The sequence below is a fragment of the Oreochromis aureus genome, linkage group 14, assembly GCF_013358895.1.
Source record: "Oreochromis aureus strain Israel breed Guangdong linkage group 14, ZZ_aureus, whole genome shotgun sequence".
Classification (NCBI taxonomy): Eukaryota; Metazoa; Chordata; class Actinopteri; order Cichliformes; family Cichlidae; genus Oreochromis; species Oreochromis aureus.
This window is the reverse complement of record NC_052955.1, coordinates 6022301-6035576: the sequence shown is the minus strand read 5'-3', so window position 1 is coordinate 6035576 and position 13276 is coordinate 6022301. Positions and strand designations below refer to the sequence as shown.

The window sequence follows — 13276 nt, the reverse complement described above, 5'->3', positions numbered from 1 at the left end:
CAGTTCAAGGCTTCGTACTCAAAGTGGGTCACTGCAGCACGGAGAGGAGAGGGGAGGACTGGGATTGTGAAAGAGGCAAGCTGAGAAGATACAGGAGGAAGGAAATGATGAGGGAAAGAGGGAAAAGAAAAGATCACTGGAGGGGAGGAGGGATAAACAAAAAAGCGAAGAGGAGGAACCAAAAGACAGTTTTAGGACACGACCATGTGACATTTTCTCGAGCTGAAGATGGCAAGAATAAATGTTACATCATTGTTGTTGCTATTTGCAGCTAATTACTGATACGCAGCTTGCATGAGATACTCAAGATATGGTTGTTACTAAAAGGAAAATATTAAGACAGACAAGACAAAGTTATGCAACAAGCTCATGTTTGAAATTTGTGTTATGAAACATCTTTCCTCAGAAAACTGTAAGACTGTAAGACTCTTGTGGTGAAGCATGTAGTCTGAATAAAAATAGGGAACATCAGTTTAAAAGGAAACATTTGGGCTGATATATAGATTTTGTTATATTAATATTTAAAAAATAAATATTTTTTAATGGATATATAAACATATAGTCTACATATGCCACCATGAACACAACATTTGACTCTGCAGCAACACCTGATCAGCGATAATGCTTCTGTTCCACATGTGCTGCAGACGGTGCAATGAGTGCTGCAGCACATGCTGCAGTAATAAAGCCACTTTCACTGGCAGAAGATGCTGAACATAAATTACCGCAAGTATATTTTTCTAAAACTCCTTAAATGTACAACTACGGTATGACTCTGTTCAGTCAATGTGCAGAAAGCAGAAGGTTGCAGAAGAAGTTAGTGTTACGGAGATTAATTATTACTGTTTCATTAGCTGGTTAGGGTCTGACCTTTCAGCCAAACAGTACCAAACTATAGCCAGACCCACTTTTTTTAATTGTTTGCTGTGTTAAATTTGACCTATTTAGATTTATAACTGATCAGGTAATTTTGTGTGAGGTTGCTCTGCTTCTAATAAAGATTTCTAAAACTTTAAGAGCTTAGGAGATGCAAGAACATAAGGGAGAGATGGTACAAGCACATAGATCATATAAAGTTAAATGTAAAGCAGGACAGTATAAACTAAGGAGACTGATGAAGAAGTGAGGATGATTAGTGAGAGATAAGGAGACCATTACTAGCAGGTGTCGTGATGTTGGACTTTAGTGGTTCTGAGTAGAAGATCCTTTAATAAACACCAAAAATGTTGCCTTGCTAATGCACAACATGGAATTCAGATTGCACAGGATTTCAAAAGAAGAGGTTAAACCTCATTCATCTTATTTATTTGGTTGTTAGTAACCAAACCCAAAAGTGGGTAAACTGAGGTAAGGTTGGTTTTGCTCTCCTCTGGATCCATGTGTGAGCTGTCTGCAGTTTGTATTTCATCACCAGCAGAGCTGAGGAAGGGCAGGGGAGTTTCAGGTTTCCTGTCTGTGTGCTCATGCTTTGACTTGGCTGAACACTCAGAGACGAGAACAGAGCCCACCCAGTAACACTACAATCATTTTGCAAACTCACATGGGTTGAAGCACAGGACAAAGGATTGAAAAAAACCAAACCAAACAAAGAGATAACAATTTTAGTATCAAAGCAAGTACACCCACTCTGGAAAAAATAGTAGCTGCAAAACTTTAGGGGACGTTTGGTGTGTGAGCTGGTGTCAAGTAATCGGTTTTCACTGTTTAACAAAAACAGCAAATGATTAATTATAAATCAGGCTCTCAGAAATTTCTGGTAATTAAAATTAATGAGTGTGTGATGTGACAAATTTAAATAAAAATTCAGGAAAGCATCTTAAAGTATTGTGACATTGTGGTGGATACAACACAAAATGTTGAATGCTGTGTTTCCATAACCGTGTGTGTGGAAGGAGGACGGCAGTAAGGCTGATGTTTCATCATAGCTCAAGAAAAATGAGAAACTGTGTTCATGGAGATGATATGCAGATACATTCTAGAATAATATATCACTCAGAGATTACTAAACACTAAAATAACAGTATGCTGTCAGCTTGTATGCTATACAGCGCTGTACTGTATTTTCTTATAGTAAGAAACCATTATTCGTTGTTAGAGTAAGCACACTTTTATTAATTAACTTGACAGGGAATTTTCTCACACCTGATCTCAGCTTCACCTCATTCTCAGTGTATTGTTTTGTGACTACATCAGTGTTAACACATAGTCAAATTTGCTGTCTTTACAGTGTGGAATTAAATTACAGAGTAGTCTGCAAACAGAGCAGAGCTGCATTTATTCCACATTTATGTAGTATCGAGTTATAGTAATTACCAATTTCCGAGCTGTAAATTATGCCAAAGCCAACATATAAATCATAATTATAACTGGGAACTTTTCTGAATTATTTCTGACTTGACACTTACTAACACAAAGTGCCTGAAAAAGTCAGTCGTTTGTTATAATTAGACCAATTTATCTGTCTTTTTAAATGTCACTGAGCAGCCCAGCCGCTCAGAGTTGTGAATATTTCCATCTCTGTTGTTTGACCTAAGTCTGGAATTATCCGAGTCCAGCTTGTGCATCCAGCACAGTGGAGAGAAGAGGTCTAATCTAATTGTCCAAAGTAAGTGAAAACATGTGTGGATGAAACATGGGTGTTAAAATCATTAGTTTGAGATTATATAACCTCACCTGCAATCTTAAAGGAAAGTTTGAGTCAAAACCAGGATCCATCTGGTGCGATTAGTATTCCTATCGCTTTCTTGATGTGATTTTTATTGCACCTGTTTAGAGAGGGGAAACTTCTTTGCTGTTTTTGCTGTGCGGACTCTTGAAACCTCAGCAAACTTGCATTATGTTTCTCCTCAACGACCGCACTTAATCAAACTGAGCAGGGACCTGATCAGCCATATAAACTGCAAACACCTGTGGAGGTCTGCAGGGCACTTTACTAATTACATTTATTTATAGTTAGGTGTCGCAAACGCCTCCTTTCTACTGCTGTTTTGTGTTACAGGGATATCGTAGGAATTAGAACTATAAAAAGGCACTTAATATGAGTCAGCGGGACTGCATGGAATAAATCTTCCGTCCAGATAGCTCTCGTCTTTATGCCTCATTGTCAGAGCATGGCATTGTAATAATTTATATGCAAGTCCGTGTTTGTACTTCGGCGTCTCCACTTGTTCACCTGGGTGAAAGACAAAGTAAAGTGGAGTTACAAGGTGCCGTGCCCTTGTGAGAAAGTGCACCCCTAACAGTAATCCTATTTTAATCTGTCTCTGGAGGATATCTGTCCTGGATTACCAAATATGAAGAATACTGCTAGGGAGGGAGCACAGACACACTGAATGAGGTAATTTAAAGAGAGAGATGACAGAACAGCTGCTATGGATTCGCAGTCTCATAACGTCGATGTTAAAGACTGAAAAAATAGGATTATATAATCTGGCGAGTGTATTGCTCCTAAATCTAGAACTCTTGGCTTAAGTCATTGTCAATTTGATTTATTGTGGTTATACAATCAGTTTATAATTACTGACAGTTATTCCTAAGAGTCATTGTTTTGTTGCATGAAACCAAAAATACCTTTATTCCTACTGGAGGCAGCTGGGACGAGCTTTGAGATGATTGATGGTACTCCAATAACAAACATACGAATATAAATTTATTTGTTTTCTAAAAGCTTCCAAAAAACTCTCTGAACAGTTTAGATTAGCACTTTTATTTTTTAGAACTTTCTCGGACAATGAAAAGAAAACATTATTGTGTAAAATGTGCAAAACCAAAGGGAACAAAGAGGTTCTCTTTACAGAAAAACTGTGTTGCATTCAGCTTTTATTAAATAGGCACAGTGCAGATAGTAAGGAGAGACCAAAAAGAAAGCTGGGGAATGACATTTGGTATGTAACCAGTTAAGAAAGAAGCCAGGGACTCCCTGCTGATGCTATTCATACCCATGTGGTATGTTTCCTAACCTCTAAGCCAACTGATGTCCCTGAGCAGGTTCTCACACTCTGAGAAATTTGCAAACAAAGTCCCCGACATGACTCAGAAAGATGCGTTTAACTATATTTGTTTATATATGTTTTTGGAAGCGTGTTCAGTGTTTCTGTACAAAAATGACATCAATGGCCTAAGATGAAAGAATAAGGAAACAGTATGAGAATATGATGTGATCTGCAGCTCTTTAATATTACTGACGTATCTTCATTAAGTAGCTATTAAAGATAATTTATGTGACAGTATTAGTTTTTATATATAAATCTGTTTTTGCTGCTCAAAGTGTTGAAAAATATATTTTAAAGGACAAATTTTGATTTAAGAATTTTGCTGGACTTTAATTCTTTTTAACACAAATCTCATGTCTCTGCACAAAGGAATAAAGAATCAAGTGTGAGGTAGTGCTACTCTTTAGTTGACCCACAGCATGTAGGTACTACTGAAAAGCAAAGGCCCGTATTTTGCAGGGGAGGAATGGCTTGCTCTTGCTTTTTCTCTCTCATTTTATTGTCAAAGAAGCTGCAGGCTGCATGGAAAAGGTTGAAGGTTCAGGTCAACGTGTCAGTGAATGTATCCCCGCTCTGAATGAACACAAATCGATTAAGGTGTGCTTTGACCTTTTGGTTTATTCCCTTTCTCCTTTACTTTGTGATTTTTCACAAACCCAAAACATTAACTTGAAAATGTCAGACCTTATTAAGTCAATTCAACACACCTGGAGCTGAGGTTGTTTTCGATTCACATGCAAATATAACATTTCTGTGACAACAGACCGCCACTGTGGAGGTTTCAGGTGAAGTACATTTTGGTTTCGTGCCTCGCTTCGTGTTCGTGTTTGCTCACCTACATGTTAAAATCCAGTTGCACTCTTGACTAATGATGGTGCTTATCAAATATTTATTAAAGAGCCAGAAATTATTAGTTGATGCTGTTTCTCAGAGTTGCTCTGTAGATTTTATCTGTTAAAAGGAAACAGTGCCTCTCAAGAAATAATCATTTATCATCATTATTGGCACTTTTAGCCAGATGTTAAGTGTTAGAGGCAGCCATTAGGCTTACAGAAGGTTAAATCAACATGCCGATGAGTTTAAATAAATTACATGTCAAATATAAAAACACAGGGGGAGGAGCCAAGGCAAAGATATTAAAACTAGGAGTAACTATGTGTAAAACTCTAACAGTTTATGAATGATTATTTCCATGAATCAGTGAAGAAAATAAAGATAGAAGGAGACCAAAGCATCAGTCTGAAGAAGGAACAATAACGACCGTATCGGTCTCGAAATGTTGATGGGGGCTTGTTGTTTGAAGCCCTTTTAAAATGAAGGATTACTGTTTTTTCTGTTGCTGCCTCCGTTTCCACCTTCGGGCGGATGAGACAGATGCATTTTTCCAGAAAACTCTGAGCTGAAATCAGTCGACATGAGGCTAGATGAAAGAGAAGACATCTTCTTTTCATATCCACGGTTTACACTGTATCCCTTGAAGCAGGTGCAGCTCAGCGTAAGCAGGGAAAATATATAAATAATAAAATATCTGGATCTGCGTTGGCCCGCTTTGTGTTTGTTTACATGAGCTTATCTGCACATGTTAATCAGCGCATGTGTGTGACTGTCATGGCAGCCATGTGGTGCTATGCATCCACAGGCATCGTTTGAATCTGTTTAGCTTAAATAACAAAACCGACGTGCAGCGTATTCCACGGCTCTCCCCCCTCCTCGTGCCAAGAGGGTGACGAGGACCAGATTCCTCGGGCCCAACGCTGAAATTAGATCAGACCAATCTGGGGCGAGTGTTTAGAGGCTCGTGCAATCGGACAAACAGAGAATGGGGAGAGATAACACTGGCACGGACTCATCAGATTATAGAAATAATTAGTTGTCATGGATAACAGTCATCATTTGATGTGATTGGGTGGATTTATGCAGCTTTGGGAGCCTTGGATGGTCGCTTAGGAAGGAGCTGAGGAGGAAAGATGAAAGACAAAGAATTCTGCTTTGGCGTAGCGATGCGGCACCGGCTCGCATCTGTTCTGTCAGACTGTGATTACTGACAAACACTTTCCTTCCACTTCACAGTTTACACAAGTGATGCACTGATTGTGAAATCCTGGGCACATAACGATGTCTGAAGTAACGATTTGGCCTGCAAGAAAAGTATACAATCAAAAGGCACGCATGAGGGCAAAGGTTTAAAAAGGCTAAATGCATACTGTAGCTTTTTGTAATGTTCTTCTTCTACAGCTTTGTATTTGTATTAAAACAACATGAGCTGCAGTAGCTGTCTCTGACTTTTTTTTTCTTTCCTGTTTCCTGTTTCCTGCTGCAGAGGAAGGCGAGTACTTCCTGAAGGTTTTGATTCCCAGCTATGCGGCGGGTTCAATCATCGGGAAGGGAGGTCAGACCATCGTCCAGCTCCAGAAAGAAACTGGCGCCACCATCAAACTGTCCAAATCCAAAGACTTCTACCCCGGTAAGAAACCACGACCTCTGCTATATACGGATGAATGTTGGAGTATGGAAAACAAAGGAAAATGTCATCAATTAGAATTTACATGATGGGAAAGCTTCAAAGTAAATCATGTGAAATAATGAGACAAAATATACCACTGTTTGCAGGACTGTCTGAAATGAACTTTTGAGGGGACTTACCTTAAGTTTATTTTTAAACCGGCAGACAAGCATCTATTTACAGCTTACATTTTATTTTTCTATTTACAGTATCGTATTTATTTTCAGTGCAGTTCACTGAGATATAACTCAGAATGCAAAATCTTTGTTAATATGCTGGTCAATGAATATATATATATATATGCACTGAAAATAAATATATATCTATATCTATCTATCTAGATATATATAGATAGATAGATCTAGATCTCTCTCTCTATACATATATATATATATATATATATATATATATATATATATATATATATATATATATGTATATATATATGTATATAGGTAGATAGATAAAGATACATATATATAGATATAGATATGATTAATGAATTCAAGCCAGCAATAAAAAGAAAAGATCATGGTTAAAATGTATTTAAATGTTTATGTTTAGGATGTTTTGTAGCTATTTTCTCTTAAAATCCTGAATTCTACTGGTTGGTTAAGCATTACAAGTGTGTGCTGTTATGCTTGAGAAGCGATTGATTAATGATACAGAAATGGAGGCATGTAAACCAGAAAATGAAACATGGATGGATCTATTTACTCATCCATTTAGAAATGAAGTGTGTCTGACAGGCTAGTCGGACAGCTGGATAGTGTAGTGGTAAGACTACGCACCTTTGGAGCGGGAGTTGCAGGTCTGATTCCCTCCCGGTATCCAGTAAGGGTCCTGGCTAGACCCCCCATGCTGAAACCAAGCCCTGGAATGGCACGGCGGCAGCTCGGACACACGCGTTGTACTGTGTATGTGACAAATAAAATTTGTGTTTATTTAGATGCATCAGTAGAAAGTGTTGTGAACCATTAAGAAACCATTTTATTATCTTTACATCTTGAATGTTTTCATGATGTTTAAACACATACACGATATTTAAGGCTGAGTCTTTTTGCTTTGTGGCATCTGAGTGAGCCGTTTCGCTACATTCTGCAAGTCGCTGCACTGAAACTGACAGTTAAGAAGAGTCCCGATGTTGTGAAATAGATTATTCATAAAAAAAATGGCATTCTCCCTTTGCTCATGTGTTAATGGCTCTTGTCTGTGTTTTTAAGTCCTCAGGGACAGTGGGGCCTTGACTGGGTTTACTTTGCATCCCCCATCAACCGACACACATACATGCACACGCACAAACGCACGCAAACGCGCACACAACCCACCAGAGATCAGGATTACAGGATCAGGGGTGAAATTGTATTTGTCTAAACTCTTAATGCTGCCCTGACGTGACATGTGGCCCGAGCAGTGAGGAGGAGGGGGAGGACGCTGCGATCTGTGTGCGCAGGTGTGCGTGTCTATATGTTTGTGTGTCTGGCCGCTGTGAGGTGTTGTTGTTGTTTTGAGCTGGTGAAATCATAAAGTGGATTGCAGCATTCATGTTCTCCATACTAAATACTTGACTGGGACACAAAATTACGGAAAACAAACCTTTTTATTTGTACTTTGCTGTGTTTCTAGAATTGGGACACCCTTGTATTACAAGAAATAGTAGGAAGAATGTACGAGATGAATAAGAGTTATGGTACTAGAACTTTGGCTACATTTTCGGGGAAAATGTTGGCTTAGTTAAACACAGAAAAATCCAGGGCGTCCCATCTAATGCTCTAAATTACTCAGCCAAGGCCACAAACGTTCTATAACCCCAAACAAGTCGTCAGAGCAGCCGAAACCCAACCATAAAACATTACTTGTGCTTTATTTGCAAGATCTCATTGGTGAAAAACATTAAATGACATTAAGTGACAGTGAGAGGTTTACAAGTTGCACATTTTCAACATACATTTAGCTGATGATGATGAATATTCACTGAAATATAACATGCATGTGTCTTTCTGTGGTTTCACTCCTTTGCTGCCTCCGCTTTGCATAACCTCAGAGCACGTGGAAAAACAGTGCTGGGTCAAAATTTAAGTGCTTTCATATGTGTCCGTTTGAGCTTTGAGTACCCAGTGGCAGGTTTGCAGGTATCAGAGTGGATGAAATATATTTTTATGACCCAAATTTATTACGACAATGTATATCTTTCTGTCTAAAATAATATTAACAGTCAGGGATCCTGGAAGAAGTAAAATTACAACTAATGATAAAATGACCGTACAGTCACGTGTTTGCACTGAAGCAAGGCATTAGCAGTGACACTAAACACTCGCAGCAACTTCCCAGTGTTGTGGTTGCACCCGTGGAGTTTCTGATGTAATCTCTAACCAAGAGCCAATCACAGCATGACGTTTCTCATCAGACTTATCGGGCGCACAATGTGTTGCATTTGAGTACTTTTCAGAGCTTCATTATAATATTCCTGTTGGTTTCAATGGGAATCGGAATTTAAACTGGCTGCTGCAAAGAAAATAACCATTTAAGAAAGAATATGAAGTAAACGTTTGTACAAAGAAGTCACCAGATGCACAACTTTCCGTGTTTTTAGTGGTGTGTGTTTTGCGCTGCAGTTTTGACCAGGACTCTCTTTAATTTAGAGAAAAGAAGGTTTTGACATCAATAAAGCTTAAAATGAAAATAATAATTCCCAAACAAAAATTTCATGTTCATGTTAACAACAGAAGAAAACAAATAAAAGCTTAAATGAAGCTGTGGAGCCTTGTTTTTTACTTTGAAATAAATAAAAAGGTTTTTGACTGTGGCTTTCAGTGTGATGCATTATGGAAATAACAGTCATCTACGCTGTGAATAGTTGTCCTTGTAAAGCTTAATTTCACATCATCCTGTGCTCTGTCCAGCCCAGCTGCATTAACGCTCTTTTTTCCCCCGCCGCTTTAAGCTCCACTGTGGTCTCCGAGTATTTATTTGGTTTGAAATTCAGCTCTCATTCTTGTTGTCTTGGTGTGTGCGTTGAGGAGTGTTTGAATGTGTGTATCAGTTCAGTGTTTTCAGGGGTCTGCAAACAAGCCACCGTTGTTTGACATCGGCACACGAGACTCCTGAAAGCTCTGCCAGCTCGAACAGATGCAAGGTGCAGGAGTCTCCGAGATTTATGCACACGCGCAGATGCACACGCATGAATTCACATGCACTAATACACAATGCATGCACTTGGCATACTGTAAAAAAAACCATACATGAGTAGATAAATCCCAAGAACATTTGCACCCTTGTACACAGGATGTGCATGAAAAATCGAGAAAAATATTTATAGCCATGCACACACTCCCAGATATACACACAGACATGCCTTCTAATCTCCTGGGAGAAAGCCAACAAGAACGGGATAGAAAGAGGGGAGGAAGGGAGACAAGTGAAAGACAGAAAAAGAAAGAAAGAGAGGGTTGTATGAGCCTTGGTCTGAAGGGGAGGAGAGGAGGACATGTGTGGATGTGTGCACGCGCACACACCCTTCCTCTGCTCTGAAGGGGGCATCTGTATGCAAATGAGACACGGTTCTTCCTGGGTGACAAATCAAAAGGCCCACCTGCTGCAAGGGCCCGTCTGTGTGTGTGTGTGTGTGTGTGTGTGTGTGTGTGTGTGTGTGTGTGTGTGTGTGTGTGGGGAAATAACGCAGCCTGTCTAATGAACAGAGTTGAGAGTTACTGCTGTGTCTTGGCCAAAGCATCTCATTCCTCTCTTCTCACTCTTCAGAAGACATTAGCAGCTCTCCTCCCTCTTCTCCCCCCCACATATGCACACTCATATAGTACGTCCCACATGGAAAACCTGTTAGGGGTCACTGGGGAACTTCATTTCATTGTCCTGGAAAAACAATGAAAGAGCCACACAGACAAGTTTAAACCTGTCATTGCGGCTTTCTTGTGCCACCCAAATTTTAAGATTCATTATATTTTCAAAATAAAAGCTGTTCCTGGGTGTATCCATGTGCAGCGACGGTAAAGAAAATAATAACAGCACAGTTAAAGTAATGTTAAGAATTCTGCCTGGGTCCCTAGGAGTAAAAGCTGCAGAACAACATTTGATCCAGAAACGAGAAAACTGCAGACACAAACAAATGTGAGTTTCTTTCCCAAATGAAATCATCAATTTGAACTAAAATAAATCACCTCTGGCTCTTACAAAGATTTTTTTATCGCAAAGCCATAACATTGTTTGGCAGCCTGTGCACTACAGAGAGCACTGGGAGACATCGCAAGCAGGGCCGTGCAGATTGGAACTGCTGAAAGATGCAGTTAAGATGAAAACTTTAAAACTAAATTAGATTTTCACAGTAAATGGGTACTTTTAAAAAAAAATAAACGCCGTACTTGCCCCTTGGGGTAAATTCAGAATTTGTGGCACCAAAGCTAATGTGACAAGAGAAGACACAGCACTGAGACTCAAAAGAAAAACACAACACTGGGCTAAAAATAGAAAACCTCACAATAAAAATCAACCTAACAGGAAGTAAACAAGCGAGAGTTCAATGAGAACTTAAAGGTGGGTCAAATTAGAGGAAGCACTGAAGCACATGTAGCTTCCTTCAAGTATTAAGGTTTTCTTAAGAACATTCAGATTAGAAAACTGTTCTCAAACACATGACCTTATCTTACTCTGCTCTCCTTTCCTCAGCCTACATTCCTCCACCCTCTGTCCTCCAGCTCCTTCTCTCCCTCCATTCCCCCTTTTGATTCATGCATCCTTCGATCCAGCTTTATCTCACCCATCAGTCATTTCTCCCTTCCCCTCTATCTCACTTTCTTTGCTTCCTCTCCCTCCTTCCTCTTCCCTTCCTTCCCTCCGTCCCTCCCTTCATCCCATCTGGAGAATAATGCAGCAGCAGCACTTAAGCCGACGACCAATTAGCGAGGAGTAGCAGTACCGGCGGACGAGACAGGCCACCATTCATCCTCGCACACACACGCGCGCACACATACACAGAGCTCTATGCGACACACCATTCACTATGATGGCACAACAGATTTATTGCATACCCATACAGTACAAGGCAGTGCCGCTTCCAAATATAGCTCCCCTCAGTCTTGCTCGCTCTTTTTATTTGTTACCCTCTCTCACTTTCTATTTCCTGAGTTAACTGAAAACGGAAGGACACAACACTGTTTAATATTTAACTGTGCATCTGCACAAGTGCAATCAGCAAGAGAGCGATTAAAAACAGCTCTTTCCATTTACATATGTATTAGTGAGACTTTATCCTTCTACTAGACCTTTAAATCTATACAAGGACTTAAAAATGACTTTCATGAAACAAGGGTGAAATTTATTTCACACAGATGATATGCAGCAGCATTCAACATTTAGAAAAAAGTGGATTCATATGCTGTAGACTCTGTAGGAAAGAGACAAGACTTTTGATACCAGAGCCGGACGGTCTTAGAGCAGGAACTTTTTCCAGGAATGGAATAGAATAGAATAGAATAGCCTTTATTGTCATTGTACAGGGTACAACGAAATTGGAGTGCCACTCCCTTGGTGCAAAATGCAATAATAAATATAATAAATAAAAAATAGTAAGATATAAAAGGTACAATAAAACAAACATAAGTACTCAAACAAAAGTAAGTATGATATTTACAGGATAGCAGCATTAATATAATGACAGTGACAGTATGGTATGGCTAAGCAGGTTCAATTGTTTTTGTGCTTATTTGCAATGGTGATAGCTCTGGGAAAGAAGCTATCCCTGAATCTGTTTGTTCTGGTTTTATGTGACCTGTACCGTCTGCCTGATAATAGTTCAAACAGTTGATTGCTGGGGTGAGAATGGTCCTTGATGATATTGCCAGCTCTGCTGAGGTACCGAGAGTTTGCAATGACCTCCAGGCTGGGCAGAGAGCAGCCAGTGATCTTCTGGGCTGTGTTGATGACCCTCTGCAGTACTTTCCTGTCTGCAGCTGAGCACCCTGCATACCATGTTGTTATGCCGTGCGTTAGGATGCTCTCTATGGTGGCTCTGTAGAATGTCACCAGCAGCCTCTCCTCCAGGTTGTTCCTCCTGAGCACTCTCAGAAAGTGGAGACGCTGCTGGGCCTTTTTACCACCGCCGTGGTTTTGCAGTCCAGGAGAGATCATCAGAGATCTGCACGCCCAGAAACCTCATGGAGTGTACCCTCTCCACACAGTTCCCGTGAATGTAAAAGTGGGGCCGGGTCTGCTCTGCCCTTCCTAAAGTCCAAGATGAGTTCTTTAGTTTTTGTGGTGTTCAGTTGGAGGTTGTTAACTGAACACCACTCAGTCAGTCTGTTGACCTCATCTCTGTAGTCTGACTCATCCCCCTTGAGATGAGTCCAACCACAGTGGTGTCATCCGTTTATGATGGTGTTTGAGAGATGGGTAGGGGAGCAGTCGGATGTGTAGAGCGTAAACAGGAGGGGACTCAGAACACATCCTTGTGGAGACCCGGTGCTGAGTGTGATGGTGCTGGACAGGTGGGGGCCAGGTGGGGGCCGAGTCTGACAGACTGAGGTCTGTCAGACTCGGGAATGGGAATGGGAATCTTGGTCCCCGTCTTCTGCACCAGTGGTTAAGTCGGCAGACTGTATGATGGGTTACCAAGCCCATTAATAATTGTTTAGTTACATGTCAGCGTTGTGGATGCAGGAGGAACTTTCATTGCTGCTGCTAAGTGCTGTCATTCCTTAGATAAAACTTGTTCATCAGCAGCATCCGTTGGTGGATCGGTTTGTCCAGAGAACAAACAAAGCTGCGGCCG

At 40.3% G+C, this 13276-nt stretch overlaps 1 protein-coding gene across 2 annotated transcripts in view; it reads left to right on the top strand.

The window, feature by feature from the left end:
• Positions 1-13276, top strand: part of nova2 (NOVA alternative splicing regulator 2) — an 85499-nt gene that overhangs the window by 14200 nt on the left and 58023 nt on the right. For both annotated transcript variants that reach the window (XM_031739976.2, XM_031739974.2), the window contains one exon: positions 6313-6456. In XM_031739976.2, coding sequence (XP_031595836.1) covers positions 6313-6456 — 144 coding nt within the window. The remainder of the gene's footprint in view (positions 1-6312; positions 6457-13276) is intronic.